Consider the following 15,218-nt stretch of genomic DNA (forward strand, 5'->3'; position numbering starts at 1 on the left):
TTTATGCTATTTACAACAGTACTAAATATTATATAAAGCAAGTAAAGCTGTAATTTAGTACTGCTTAGTAGCAGCGACTACAAAACAATATTAAGTCAAAGTTACGCTATAAACTTAGCTTGTACTAAACCTTAACAAATTTTTAGCACAATTGCTTTTGTTGCCATCCTATGCATGTTCTAAAAATGTGCTAAATTCGCTTTCGCACGTTTGCAAGTTGTTTGTTTTGCGACTAATTAGTTAACACTCCCTTTTATATTATATACAACTTCTACAGCACTTCAGCGTCTTATCAACAATTTGTACTAACGTTTTCTTTTTGTTTCCCCCCAGATATCGTTTTCGCTTATCGAAAATATAACAAAAGTCTGTACCGAATGCTGCCGCCAAATTGCACAAAAACTCAAACTCAATATTTTTGCGATAAGGCCAAATGGAAATGAATGGTGCTACATTCAATGCCGCAATTGCATTCAATAAAGAATTAACTAAGAGAGCAATACTACGAACCGATGTGATACTTAAAGACTAAGCATTGCAAAATAACGATAAATTACAGAAGTAAACAAAAAAGTACTAAAATAAAATAAAGTAAACCAAGAGACTTGTGCTAAAAGACTTGCCAAATTCAAAATGGAACACTTGGATCTGGCGGGTTATCTAAATACGCCTGTAAATTGGAATTTGGGCGCATTTGAACAGCAAGGTGAGTAGAAAAGTGTAGAATTTTAGCACATTTTAGATCAACTGCAGTCAAAAGTTCAATACAGCTAGCTAAAGAATTTTTATTGCTATATTTTTAACTAAAAGCAGCAAGCTCATGCTGATTTGAACAAATTAAAAAATATTTGTTTAGCACTTGCGTTGAGCAATTTTCATTTGTTTAAACAATAATGTAGCGTACTTGAAATTGTTTTAAATACAAATGGCTGCGATCAAAGCAAAGCAAAGCAAAGCAAATAAATTATTAGTTCTGATAGTTAAACAATAGTTAGTCCAACAGTTGTTTGCAACAATCTTAAGCTGATCAGCTATGCTCAACTGGCTGCTTGTTTGTTTTATTAATAAATTGCATAATTAGGCGTCATAAGCGCTGATGATTCACACAGCCAAGTCCAACGTCTCGTGCCCTTCGTGGCAGGCAACCGATAAGATCGTTGCAATATGTTTATGTCTGCAGAGTGTGTCGCATTTAGTTTGGCTGCAGTTACGACTGGAGACGCTGCTTGGCAAGATGCCGCGTCTGCTAAGTGAGCTGCACTTAAAGCAAATTATAATAAATAAATTCATTTAAACATTTGCAGATGCCATTTACTTGAGCAGCTCGCGGCAAATGCTGGAGCCCATAATGGAGGAAACATCAGAGGATGAGGAGCATGCGCAAAACAGTTGGAATGGCTATGAGCAGCGCGGGTTCTGGAGCTCGGCAGAGTCCGAAACGGGTTCAGTAATACGCGTCGAGGTGAACAAGGGTAAGCTGCTTGAAATAAAAGTTAATTAAATGCAGCTAACTGAAATATATTTAACAGATATCGACGCTATGTCTGAACGCGACTTTGCATGCCCGCCAAAGCGCGCGCGACGCTCACAGGATGAGCTGCAGCAGCAGCTGCAACAACAAATGGAGGATGCAGTGCAGCTGCGTCGTCCGCCACCGCCACGTTATGATGCTGAATCACACAACAGTTTGGAGCGCTTTTTGGCGCTGGAAATGTGCACACGGGACAGCTATGGAAGTCAACGCAATAGCACAGGCAGTCGACGTGGCGGCAATTTCGAGGATTTCTATTCGGATAATGATTCGTATCATTCGTTGTCGCGCAGCTCATCGCTGGTGCAGTTTGAATCGCTGGAGCGTCAGTTAACGCTGCAGGAGCAGCACCAGAGCATGCAAAGCTTGGGCAATAGCTCACCCTCGCTGCTTAGCTGCGAAACTTTGGGCAGCGCCAGCGGCAGCGGCAGTCACAGCAATCCGGACAGTCGACGTGGCAGCAGCTCATCGCTGCTCAAGCGTTTTGAGTCCAGCGATGGGCGTTTGCATCAAACTTACTATGAGCTTAACAAGTTGGACTTGGAGGAGCAGCAGCGTGAGCTGTTTGGCGTTTGCAAAGCGGAGCTTAAATCGGACTCGGAATCCAGCAGCGCTTCGTCGTCGTCGAGCAGCAGCGACAGCAGCAGCGGTCACAGTTTGCTTAGCGCTTGTCCCGGCAAGCAGCAAGATGCGGCGGGCAGACGCTTGCCGCTCAATTCGGCGGAGAATTTGTCTGAAGATTCTGGCTACTGTGAGCCGAGCACATTGCGACGCGCCAAATCCAAAAGCATACCAAAGAATTTCGACAAACTGTGCGAGGAGGAGGAGGAGCTGGAGCATGAGCATGAGCAGCAGCAGCAGCCAGAGGCAGCAACACATTCCAAAAACTCCAATTCCAATGATTTGTGTCAGACAAAAATAGAGCAACAGTTGAGCGAGCAGACAAAAACGCAGTCGTCGTCCTCTCTATGCTCAGCAGTCGCATCTATAAATAGCAGCAATGAGAGCACGCGCTCTCCAACGCCGTCGCCATCGCCATCATCGCCCAGCGGCTCATCAGCAGCGTCCGCCGCCTCGTTCACTTGGCTGCGCAACAGTTTGCCCGACATACGCGAGCCGCGAGGTTCGTCGCCCAAATTTCTAGCGCAGAACAAAAGCAGCTACGTGCTGGCCGCCCATACAGCAACTCATAGTAGCGGCAGCTCCAGCAGCTCAGCGCACAGCTCGCCAGTGCTCAGCAGCAGCACCAGCAAAACTAAAAACAGCAGCGTGCCCAACGAGCTGCAGCAGCTTGGCAGACGACGCCGTCGGCGACTGAGCGCACAACGCAGCTGCCAAAGCAGTGACGACGACGAGGAGGAGGCAACTTACAGCAGCAGCGAGTGCCTGGATAACTTTGATTGCCACAGCTTGCCGCGCATGCGACGCAGCTGCAGCTGGAACGAGCGTAAGAGCTTCAGCAATACTAGCGCTGGCGCTGGTTATCTTAACGCCAGTTATCAAAATCTAACGCTGCTGGATTATAGCGCACGCAGCAGCAACAGCAAACGCAGCAGCAACATGGCGCAGCAGCAACACGCAGCTGAAGATTATCAGCAACTAATATGCAAAGGCAACTTTTTGTTGGATGAGCTAAGTCAAATCTATGACAAAAATGCTTCTATATTGAATGACAAGCCAGTGGAGCAGGCAGATGTGCTAGACGCACCACCACAAGTGCAGCATGTGCAGCTCACCATACGCAAGCCGCAGCGGCAGAAGCGCGCCATAGCGCCCGCAGCGCAGGCAGCGCTGCCAACGCCAGCAGCAGCTGCAGCGCCCGCTGTTATAAGCTTCAGCAGCTTTGGCAAAACCTTCGATCAAGATCCCACCAATTTGCGCACTTCGTACGCAGCATCGTTGGAGCAGTGCAATCTTATGGAGCAGCCAGTGGCAGTGTCGCCGCCAACGCCGCGTGCGCTGCCCAAGCGACGCTTTCAAAGCAGCACAGCCAAGCAGCGCAGCTTGGTAAGCAGCACGCCCAATCTGTCGGCTTATGATGGCAGCGCTCAGGACAACTTGGATGACATTTATGTAAGCAGCGCACACAATTCAATGCATCAGCTGCCGCAGACGCCCACGCAGCCCAAGCCATTGGGCATACTACTGCCCGCAGGCTCACGCAATTCATTTAGCAAGGAGGTGAGTTTTTGTCCTGTGGTAAGCAAGTATTGCTGGCAGGAGCAAAGCTCGGAGGAACCAGTGGAAACAGAACACAGCAGCGAGGATGAGCAGTCGCTGGATGAGCACGAGCTGTTGGATAACAACGACGCCACTGTTATTTATAACACCAAAGAGAACGAAAATATAGCAGCGCGCTACAATGAAGAGCAGCAGCTAAGAGCGCGCGCGCAAGAGATCGCGCAAGCAGAAGAGAGAGCGCAAACAGAAGAGCGCGCTCAAGCAGAAGAGAGCGCGCTGACAAAGCAAGAGCGCAACGCAACGATCGAGAGCGCGTCGCTGCCGCCGTCGCCGCAGCCAGTTTCGTTAGCTAGCGTCAGTCTTAAACCAAACTGCGTCGCGTACAGCTCAGCGTCGGCTACAGCTCCACCTAGCGTTAAAAATAGTTCAACTCAAGCGCAGCAGCAGCGTCCGCTAAGCCTGCATTTGCCCATACTAAGTGAACCGCCCACAAATCGCGCGCATCAAATACTCTACGCCTCGCAGCAGCTGCTGCAGCGTTACGACAACGAATCCCCACAACTGGACAACATGCCGCGCAGTCAAACCGTCGCCAGCATTAACAACAACGAGTGCAGCTCCAAGCAGCAGCGCGCCAACAAAAGCGATGAGAAGCATCCAAGCTCCAAGAGTTTTCTTTCACGCTTTGCGCATGGACTGCGCTTCTCGCTGCGACGCAAAAAGAAGCAGCAGCCGCAGTCGCAGCCACAAGCGCCAGCTAAGCCTGCTCGAGCGCTGGACAAATCCACGCCGCTAACCAATGGACAAGCGCAAGATTTTGTTTACATACCGCTAAAGCCGCCGCCGTTGGACGACAGCGCTGCATCCGAGGCCAGCACTGCCAGCCTGCATAGCCGTGCAGCTGATGCCAAAACATCAACATTGCAGAAATTGGTTACTGGCAAGCCGCCGTTGCCGAAGCTGCCGCCGCGTCAGGCGCATGCGTCGTCCGTCGTCGTTGGCGGCGGCAGTGCTGCCCATGCTAGCGATGCGCTCTTGGCTGCCGAACGGCAACAATATGAAGCGTTTGTTAAACAGTTGACAACGGGCAATCAAATGGCAATGAGCATGGCCACGGATTCACCGTCGCGTGCCAGCGTCGCGCAAAAGACGCAAATGTTCAATCAGCTGGGCGCACAGCCTACGGCGCCACGTTCGCGTGCTCCGCATATGGTAACCGTTGTGCCGGTTGCGGTTTCACCCATGCTGGACGACGACGACGACATGTCAGCCAACAAGCTTGGACTGATTGAAACCAATCTGGATACGCATGAAACTGTCATTTCGGGCAAAACGCGTTCGCTCATGGATATTACCTGCAATCCGCTGCAGCAGCAGCACAAGCGTTACTTGGTCAAACGCTTGAATGTCACCAGTGCCGCCTACGATGTGGAGGATGATGATGATGTGGATGCTGCTGCTGTGGGTCAACGCATCAGCAGCTCCAGCCAAGCGGGCGGTGTGCAAATTGCATCGGTGCGTCGTCCACACAAAAGCATGGAATTCCTTTTGGATAAAGAAAATCAAAAGAATGTTTTGGTAAGTGCAAATTTTTAAGCTAAAAACTACGCCTAACAACAATAGCAACAAAATATTACGAGCTTAAATGAAAATGCTACCCTGCCCACACCCCCTTGAGTGCTAAACTACTTACCACACACCCAGACAAACACACACACATACATATATAGTTTTTATGGCTTTTGTCTCGTGCAACGTCATCATCCCTCTGAGCGCTGAGCCGCTCCCAACTAGCACACTCTGCGCCCAAAAAAACAGCAACTAAGCTTAGGGTACATTGATTATATGGAAAGGTTTGCTTAGCGACTGTAGAGCAGCAAAAAAAAGCAACAGAGCTGCGTTAATATAAAAATAAAAGTTATATTTCGAACAAGAGATTACATTTTATTTAGAATAGCAAAATTAAATTTAATTGAATTGAATATTTTGAATGAAAGTTGATTGAATTGAATTGAGCTAAGTGAATTATTGCAGTGTCTAAATAAAGATTTCAATTTATTTAAAATTTATATAATAATATATTAATATTTCGAACGCTAGAAAGCAAGAGATAACATTTTATTTACAATAGAATTTTAGCAAAATTAAATTTTAGCTATGCAGAATTTAATTGAATTGAATATTTTGAATGAGTGGTAAATGAATTAAATTCAATTGAGTGAATTATTAAAGTGATTAAATAAAGAATTCAATTTTATATATTTAGCACTTTAATAATAATAATAGATAAATATTTTGAACGCTAGACAGCAAGAGATATCATTTTAGTTTAAATAGAATTTTAGCAAAATTAAATTTTAACTATGAAGAATTTAATTCAATTAAAATTTGAATGAAAGTTGAATGAATTGAATTCAATTGAGTGAATTATTATAGTGCTTAAAAGAAGAATTCAATTTCATCTATTTACAAATTAAATTGAATGTTGTGCTAAAATTAAAGAAATATTTGTATATAATACAGCATAGAAAACAGAAATTATATTGCTAAAAGAAAAAAATACAGCTTGCATTTTATTTAAAAAATTATTTTTGCAAAACTAAACTTATTTTAAATAAAAAATTAATGCAAAAATGAAGTAAATTACTATTACTTTATAATATAATTTTCAACTCTATAAAGAAAGCAATTTGTATAATGGAATAGAATTTTAGCAAATTTTAAACATACTCACAAATTTAAAATGCATATTTTATCGAAAAGTAAAAGAAATGAATAAATAAATTGCATATTTTGTTGAAAAGCTTAATGCAAAACTTAAGTCATTATAATTGTCATTTAATATTATGCAGTTAGCATAGCTAAAGTTTTGTAATTTCCAAAATGTTAGTGTATTAGCTTAGTTACCATTATAATTATATGTTATGCTTGTTTGCCTATTACAATATTTTCATTACGCTTTGCTCCGTTCCTTTTTTTTTGTGCTTGCTCTCAATGTGCAAATTATGCATACGACGCGATTTTCATTCACTTAGTCGCTCTCACACTCTCTCTCTCTCTTTCTTCCTTGTACTTGTTCATATATACATATATGTATATGTGTGTATTATCTGTAGCTTTTGCTTTCGCCTAGTTCTTTTCCACTTGAGCGGCGCCAATGCGCGACTTTGATCTTCTGCTAAGGCTGTTAATTGATTTCGGGGCGTTAAGCGAGCGACACACCTCACTCTTTAACTTCTCATTTGTAGCCCGCTCCAACGCTCACTCCGCTTGCTGCATTTGTGCTTTAATTTTATCAATTCTTCTTTGGCCTCGCTGTTGCGTGTGCCATTAACATTAACATAACAGCGCTTGGCGCATCCTTTGCAAGCAAACCACACGCTAATCCGCTTAGAGCGCAATGTGGTTGGATTTAAAGCCTGGGAGCCTGGCATTGTCTCTCTTTGATTTATGGTGCATTAGGCGCAGCTGAAAACACACACACACTTGTGTTATCCTTGTAGTCAAGGCTCATATATCGTTGCCCCTGTCCATTGTCTCGCAACTTGCGCTTAATTTTCTCAGCTCTCTGCACGGGCTACAAATTATGATTACTTTAATGTCATAGCCGTTGCTACAGTTACAATGACCACTTGACCTTCGAACTGTTATAATGATGTAGCCCAAGTCTTTTCCCATTGTTTTTGCAGCTTTTTCTTTTTCTTTGCTTTGTCATTATGTTAATCAGCAAATAAAGCTGTTGACCCAAAAGTTTGCACAGGCTCGCAGCTGATTTGATTAGACTGCTAATGAGCTGTGCACTTTATTTGAGACGCTACTGTGCCTGACTAGTGTTTAGTTTTTCATTTTAGTTATGGCAGCATATTTTGTTTATTTCCGCATGCTGTAAAATAAACAAACGCAGCTATAAACAAATATTGTACAAGGTTAACAAATTGAATTTGAAAAAAAATTATAGCTTGGCTATAATTAATTACTAAAGAGTTCAAGACATACCTTCGTCTGAAAAACAAAAAAGGCAAGAAAATTAAAGTAACTGCGCCCATTTTCGTAAAATTTTCTATGTCTGGCACCCACGTTTGGTTAGAGCCAAAAACTTTCGCCTCGATTTCCGCTAAAATAAAAGTTTGCTCTTGCGGAAATGTTGTGCGCGTTTGTTTTTGTTGCTGCGCTTGACAGTTTGTCATATGGAATAATAATAATAATTTTAGTAAAAAAAGAAAGCAAGTAAATGTTGTTACAAGCATACAAATAATGCCTAATTAACAAAATTTTGTTGCCTTGTAATGTAAACAAGTTGATAAGACTAAATTCAAGTGAATTATACAAAGCGTGCCACAGTGCAAGTCTTTGACTTTATTTATTTGCTTATCTACGCTTGATAATAGTACAAAACAAAAACAATTATTTAATGTTCTTCAATTGTTTAGTGCGCTTAGGTTTGATGTTCATCAAATATTTGTAGTTAACATGCTCATTCCATAAGCGAAAGGTAAAGTCACAGTTAGCAGCCGCGCTCTTAAATTTGTGTGCGTGCGCTCTCGCGCTCTTGCGCTCTCGCGCTCTTGCGCTCTCGCTCTCTTTAATGTGTTACATGATCGTAAGCAGGTGTGTCTTTTTTTTTCGAGGGTTGCGCGCGCTCTTTTCCGTTTTATTGCTGCTGCGCTCTCTTCTTCTTCTTCTGCTGTTTCTACCTGTTTCTATTGCGTCGATACCAAATAGCGGCTTATCTATTGGCATTGCCTAGACAATTTGATGTATTTTTCATTGCCATATTTGCTAGCTTGCTATCTCGCTCGCACACGTAATTGTGCACAAAAAATGGCAAAGAAAATGCAACTGGCTGTAAATTAAAAGAAAGAAAGACAACCGCTTTCTAATAAAAAATAGTTGACTGCCTTGTCTTTGTGTTTGATTTCGCTTAGTGACATTCAAACTTTTGTATGTTATTTGTTAGTAATTAAAATACTTAAATACTTGGAGCTGAGCTCATTGTTCAGGCATTTTTACATTGTTTCATTGCCGCGACCGTTTGTAATTTATTCAAATTAAAACGGCATTTAAGATTCTCAACACTTTGGAACTTGTGAAGCGCGCTACAGTCGCTTCCTCAATTAGTGTGCATGCTTTCTTTTAAATTAAATTCATTTTAGTGCCGCCCGATACTTTTTGTTTGCATTAGAGCAACATTTATTTTTCACAGCGTGTAATTTTTAGTTTTTTGCGTAAACATACGAATATATACTAAATACTTTTCGCACCTCTTTGCTTATTATGCTAAGCTACTTGTTATTTTTCTCAATTGATTAATGCAAATCAATTGAGCGTAGGAAATGTGTGGGCTGCGCACAATAATTGTTGATGGAGACTAATTAATGAGTCATTTATTTTCATACAAGAGCAGCTGATATATACGAAATTTAATATATAGCATAATATATAATATATATATTCAGTGTTAATTGGCTTACTTAGCAGCTCAAATTGCCATTAGCCTTAGCACATTTGATTGCAATTAAAGCCTTTAATATAATTAGCTATCTAGACAACTTTTTGCAAGTCTTGGCCAAATAACTTGATATATATGTTATGCGAGCTGACATTGACTCACGTTTAATTTTGTAACTCGCATAGCAATTTATAAATTTTCAATACGAACGCAGTTTACTGCAATTTTTCACGAGCTGTTAATGTGCGCAAATATAAAAACAAATAGAAAGAGAGCGCGCATTAAATAATAATATTTATGCTGTTGTGTGAAATGAACTTGCTATTTAAAAATAACAACTTGCTAACCAAAAAAAAAAAAGAAAACATTTTGCAAATGCCATAAAATTTGAATATCTGTTAAACTGAAGCAGCCAGCTATAGCTATAGATATAGCTACTTACTTATGTATATGCAAGAATTTTAAGCTGGCTGCAGCTTGTATTTTGTTTATAGCAACTTTTTCGAATTTTGTTTCATATGCCAAAGTGGCCAGCGTACGTTACTTGTGTGGCTATATTTAAACATTGTCTATAATAAAAAGCACAAATATGATAAATTATTGAAGCAGCAGCCAGCTGTGTTTACTTATAGAGCGACAAAGATCCACCATGATTCACATATCTATGCATATAGCTTTGCTGCATGACAAATTCAAATATACTTTGCACTCTCTTAATCTCACTCAAGCTCACTTACACTCACGTCCGCCATCACATGGCGCATTTCACTTTGCAAATTTCACGCTCTAAAATTCAACAAAGTGCAGGAACTGTAGCAAATCTCAGCCTTTTAAAGCTGTTTGAGCTTCAAGTGAGCCCCCCAAGCAGTCAAGATATGCGGAAGTTGTTGCAAGCAAGCAACAAAAACTCGAGCAAAAGGTTAAAGGACTTTAGTGTGTCGCGCAGTGAAGCATTGAAAAATACAAAAGGGTTGCATGCCACAAACTGTAGTAAGCAGGCCTAAGTCCACACTGCAGGGGATGCGCGTCTAGTGGAATTTAAAGAGGCAGCTGCTAACAAATTTGTCTTTATTTTAAGCCAAGTTGAGTTATGCAATGTTATGAAAATGTTAGGGTAGGTTTAAATAGAAATTATAATGCAATTTAATAATAGTTGATTGTATAAGAGTAAAGCAATTGCAGTTGTTGATTGGCGATAATGATAATAGCATGATTTGTTTGTATAACAGTTGTAAAACACACAATGAAGTCATTTTACACATTAGAATATAACTCTATAGTGCAATTATTTGCTAAGAATTTGTATAACAGCTTGTATAACAGTTTGTATAGCAGTATAACAGTTGTAAAACACACAATGAAGTCGTTTTGCACATTAGTATACAACTATAGAGCTCTATAGCGCAATTATCTGCGAAGCACTTGTATAACAGTTTTGTATAACAGTAGTAAAACACGCAATGAAGTTATTTTGCGCATTAGAATAGAACTATGCAACTCTAAAGTGCAATTAAATGTTAAACGTTTGCATAATAATGCTGTATAACAGTTTTGTATGACAGTAAAAAAGTTAAAACGCTCTATAAAGTCAATTTGCATATTAGAAAAGCACATAAATAGTGTAATTTTTTGCAAAACACTCGTATAACAGTTTTGTATAACAGTTGTAAAACACCATTAAGTTAATTTGCATTTTAGAATAGAACTACACAACTCTAAAGTGCAATTAGTTGTTTAGCATATGTATAACAGTTGAAAAAAAAGCGCCATTAAGTCATTTTGCTGACAACAATAGACTTTTATAACAGTTTATGACAGTACATTAATTTGTATAAAATTTCTATGACAATTCTAATGAGAATCAAATGTCTGATGGCCAAATGACATCATAGCTCGCTATGCTACAAAACTCAAGATGTAATCTTTAGTTTCATAGATTGGGCACAGACAAGAATGCGATGATTAAGCTACGGGAGAGTTCTATGAACTTTATGCAGTGGAAACAACAGATACTTGAAAGTTTTTTGCACTTTAATGCCCACCTAGATAATTTTACAGTTTGCTCATTTGAATTGCTGGAACTGGGTTAAAGCCGAGTTCGTGTTTGATATGTGTGTAGGCCAATGGTAATTGAATTAAAAGTTAAAAATACTCAAGGCTGCGAGTCAAAGCTTGAACGCCTGAGTTGATTTGCAAACAAACTGATAACTCAGCTAAGCTCAGAGGCGTGTCAGCTGCGTTGCTGCTCGCACACCTGCCGCTGGTATTGAGTTGAGCTCGGAATCGACTCGAAACAGCAGGCGGCGACGCATAGTGGACACCCTCGAAAAATACAGAGAGAGAGACAAACAAATAATGCGCACTTCCTTTTCCGTTTGCGCTGCCTAACCCCGCACCCCTTAGTATGATTGCATTCCAAAAATAGTTCCACAAACAGCGGCCGCTGCCAGTTTCTTTTTTTTGAATAAATCACATTTTAATGTGCCACACATCTTTCAACTAGAAATGTGTTGCGCTCTCTGCTCTCTCCATCTCTCTTTCTATTTTTTGTTTACCTATTTGTGTGCCATATGTTGAGAGTTTGTCTTGTAGCTTGCATTATATGCATAACTTCATAACTCTTGCTATCTCTTTCTTTTTATCTGCGTGTGCGTTGCTTCTATTTGCTGCTGTCTGAATGGGTTTGGCGCTTTGGAATGTTGGCCATGTGACAGGTGATCCATCAAATAGACTCACATGTTAAAACTTTGGCAATGTCTATTTGCGGACTTTTGACCTTTTAGTTCAAACAAGCATCAAGCGTCAAAATATTTATATTTGGCTGGGTCAATTTCAATAGTTGATTGCTATACCAGTAGCAAATTGGTATAGCAAAGGCTTAAGCAACAGAAAATGCAGTTAAATTCTAAATTAAATTATAGCTAGAAAATGTTTTTGAAGCAACTTTTTACTTAGTGGCAAGACTAGCTTAAAATAATAAAGCATTTGAGTATTTATATATAGGGCCAAGACAGCACAAAATAATAAATCAAGCTGCTAATTAAAAATAATAGCAATAAAATATAAAAAAACCAATAAATTTATATTTGAATTTAATTTTAAACAAGAATAGTCTAAAATAATCAAGTATTTGAGTTTCTGAAAATTAATTAATTAATAGCAATAAAACCTTTAAAAAAAAGCCACAAACTAATTTGTATATTAATTTAATTTGTTGCTCATTTTACAACCTAAAGAGCCTATGAGAAATATTCTTCTAATTGATATTATCAATTTCTATTCTAATTCTAATCTTATATTCAAAATTGTTTAAAATAAAACATTTTAAATACAGAATTATAATTAGACATTGTTTTTTATGCAACTATTTACTTAGCAGCAATAATAAAACATTTTAATATATAATAATTAAAATAATAGCAATAAAATCGTCAAAAAAAAAGCTACAAACTAATTTGTATATTAATTATTAATTAGAGCCATACAAAATATTTTCAGCTTATTTTTATAGCTTACATTCTTACTATAACATTTTGTTTATTTCAAAACGAACCACCCTACTCTACATGCTTGTTGTTTAACTTTATTTTTTGTGTTGTGCTGTATATCAAAATATTTCTTTCATCTGACAAACACAACATTGCTCTGCAATTTTAGCTTACAGTATGCCCCGGGGTTTTAATATCACATAACATATGCAAATGTAGTTGACATTTGCCTGCTGTGGAAAAGGTCATTTTATGGCTGGCCCGGGTGCCTGCATTTATAGTTTTGGTTACGCATTGGGAATTTTCCAGGCACCAAAATAAAATGTAAATTATAGAGGGAGAGCCTCGAGTCTAGGCAGGCAGGCAGTGAAGGCTAAGGCGACGTTAGTGTAGCGTGAAATGCGTTTTTGTGTGATAAATGCGTGGCACGTGTGGCAGCAACAGTTGCAACGGCAACTTGGTATTGGTCACTAGCCAATTAATGTGGGTGGCAAGCCAAAGCTACAGACATTTGTTTAGCTCGCAGCAATGACAATGGGCACTTGTACTCATTGAACGAGGCCACTTTAGGGCACACAAACAAATCAGATAAATGTCTGTCTGACTGTCTGTCTGACTGTCTGTTCTGCCCCCTTTTTTGTGCTCATGTCATAATTACTTGACATGGCTCGCCTAATTGCAATCAACAGGAAACATAAAGCAGCAAATGTTGCAGGCAACGACTGCAGTTTACATAATTACAGTCAGTATAGTATAAAAAAAAAGTGCTATAGGGTATTTGCTATTTGTTCAATGTGCTCGCTTTTTGCTTTGCATGTTATGCAGCATTTTTTAGCATTTTTTGTTTGTCGCCCACATCCGTTTTGCAGTCACGTCGAGCTTCGCGTGTCGAGCTGAGGCTTAAGTTCTATCATTTCCTATAATTTGGTTTTGTTGTTGTTGTGCCTTTGTGCAAATCAATAGCAACAGTTGTACATGCATCAAACTGAGTCCTTAAACTTGCTGGTCAATGAACTTGCCGCAAGCTTTGCTTAATTCTGAGGGTTGCAACTGGAATTGTAAACTGAATTTTTGTATAATTTATAGACTAGTCTATAATTTAGTAAGCTTAGCATTTAAAGCTAATAACTAAACTATTAAGCAAGCTGTAAATGTATAAAATTGTACGCTTTTGTTTGCTGTAACCTTCACTCATTACATTACGTATACGCACCCATGACCTTAATGCCTTATCAGTAAATTGTGTGTGCGCGCTTTCAATTGCTTCTAAATTTTATTGTTTGTTGTTCTATATCATTTCTGATTTTGCCACATGGCGCAATTTAGTCTACAGATAAATCTCTAGTCGCCAAGTTTTTTGCCACCCCCCTACACTGAATTGATAGCAATCAAATATTGTGCACACACGCGCAAATATTAACGCATATTTATTTATAAACAAAGCGCTTTTTGTGCTGATCGTAAACAACTTTTAAACTTGAGTATTTGTAATAGAAACTCGTTTATTGATTCTAGTTGCGTCTATATGATATCATATAGACTTACGCAATATGCTTGGGGTGTTCAGCTTGCTTCACGTGCAAATATCTGTAGCTGCCCTCGTTGATCTTTTGCTTGTTGTTGGGGCGTCGCTGATGTCAGCAATTAGCTTGATTAACACCACTGCTTAGGCAATTAGTTTCAATTGCTTTAAGAATTATGCAAAGCGCATTCTACGCACTCTACGCTGACTCAGTTAACCCAGTTTAGCCCCCCCCCACCCCCACCCCACTCACAAACTAAAATGTTAAGCTAGTCTGAACTTTATCTTTGCCCATTTGGCTGCTGCTCTCGCTCGTGCGTCCGCATGCCTCAAATATTTTGCATTGTTTTCAAAAAGTTAATGGTGCAGCAGTTTTTGTTTTTTATTATTGGCTTGCTGCCCAGTAGCGTCAGTAGACAAAAAACTAGTCTACAAACAATTTAATTAAGCCAACGAAATATTTTAAAATTTCATTTGTGCTGCGCGCGTAATTCAATTTTATTTTCATTTACGTTGCAGCTTTTAACGCCAATTGAGTTGCACAGTTTGCGGCATCACAAGCCAGACAGACTATATATATAATATATATTGAAACAAAGCAAAGTGCAGCGCAATTAAAGCTTAATTTAATAATTTTTTATGGCTTATCAAATTTAGCAGCTTGTGTCATTGAATTTTGTGTAGCGTTTTATTGTTTTTGTTGCTAAAATGTGTAAAATTAATGACAGCTAGCAATAGTTATATATATAGCTATAGCAATAGATAGATTAGGGAATTTCAAAAGCAATGAACTTTAGACAGCAGCACAGACAAACTCAAACTTATTCAAATAATTAAATAGCAGACTAATATTATTAATATTAATGTAGCAAGTAGTTTGCATTTATTTGTTGTAATTTTATAGAAAAAGTTGCTAGTAGTAGTTAGTACAGAAATATTATTATTTGTTATATTTAAGCTATGGCATTAAATATTAAAGTGGGCAGCACATTTTTATACTGTAAAAATATTAAAAAGAACCTTTTAAAAATATAGACATATATTTAA

At 39.2% G+C, this 15,218-nt stretch overlaps 1 protein-coding gene across 4 annotated transcripts in view; it reads left to right on the top strand.

Moving 5' to 3' along the window:
* The window catches only part of LOC108607683 (transcription initiation factor TFIID subunit 1), a 48,120-nt gene that overhangs the window by 13,251 nt on the left and 19,651 nt on the right, over positions 1 to 15,218 (top strand). For all 4 annotated transcript variants that reach the window (XM_017998640.2, XM_017998641.2, XM_017998643.1 and 1 more), the window contains exons 2-4: positions 334 to 706; positions 1,305 to 1,472; positions 1,530 to 5,290. In XM_017998640.2, coding sequence (XP_017854129.1) covers positions 634 to 706; positions 1,305 to 1,472; positions 1,530 to 5,290 — 4,002 coding nt within the window. In that variant the 5' untranslated portion in view covers positions 334 to 633. The remainder of the gene's footprint in view (positions 1 to 333; positions 707 to 1,304; positions 1,473 to 1,529; positions 5,291 to 15,218) is intronic.

The sequence above is a fragment of the Drosophila busckii genome, chromosome 2L, assembly GCF_011750605.1.
Source record: "Drosophila busckii strain San Diego stock center, stock number 13000-0081.31 chromosome 2L, ASM1175060v1, whole genome shotgun sequence".
Taxonomy (NCBI): Eukaryota; Metazoa; Arthropoda; class Insecta; order Diptera; family Drosophilidae; genus Drosophila; species Drosophila busckii.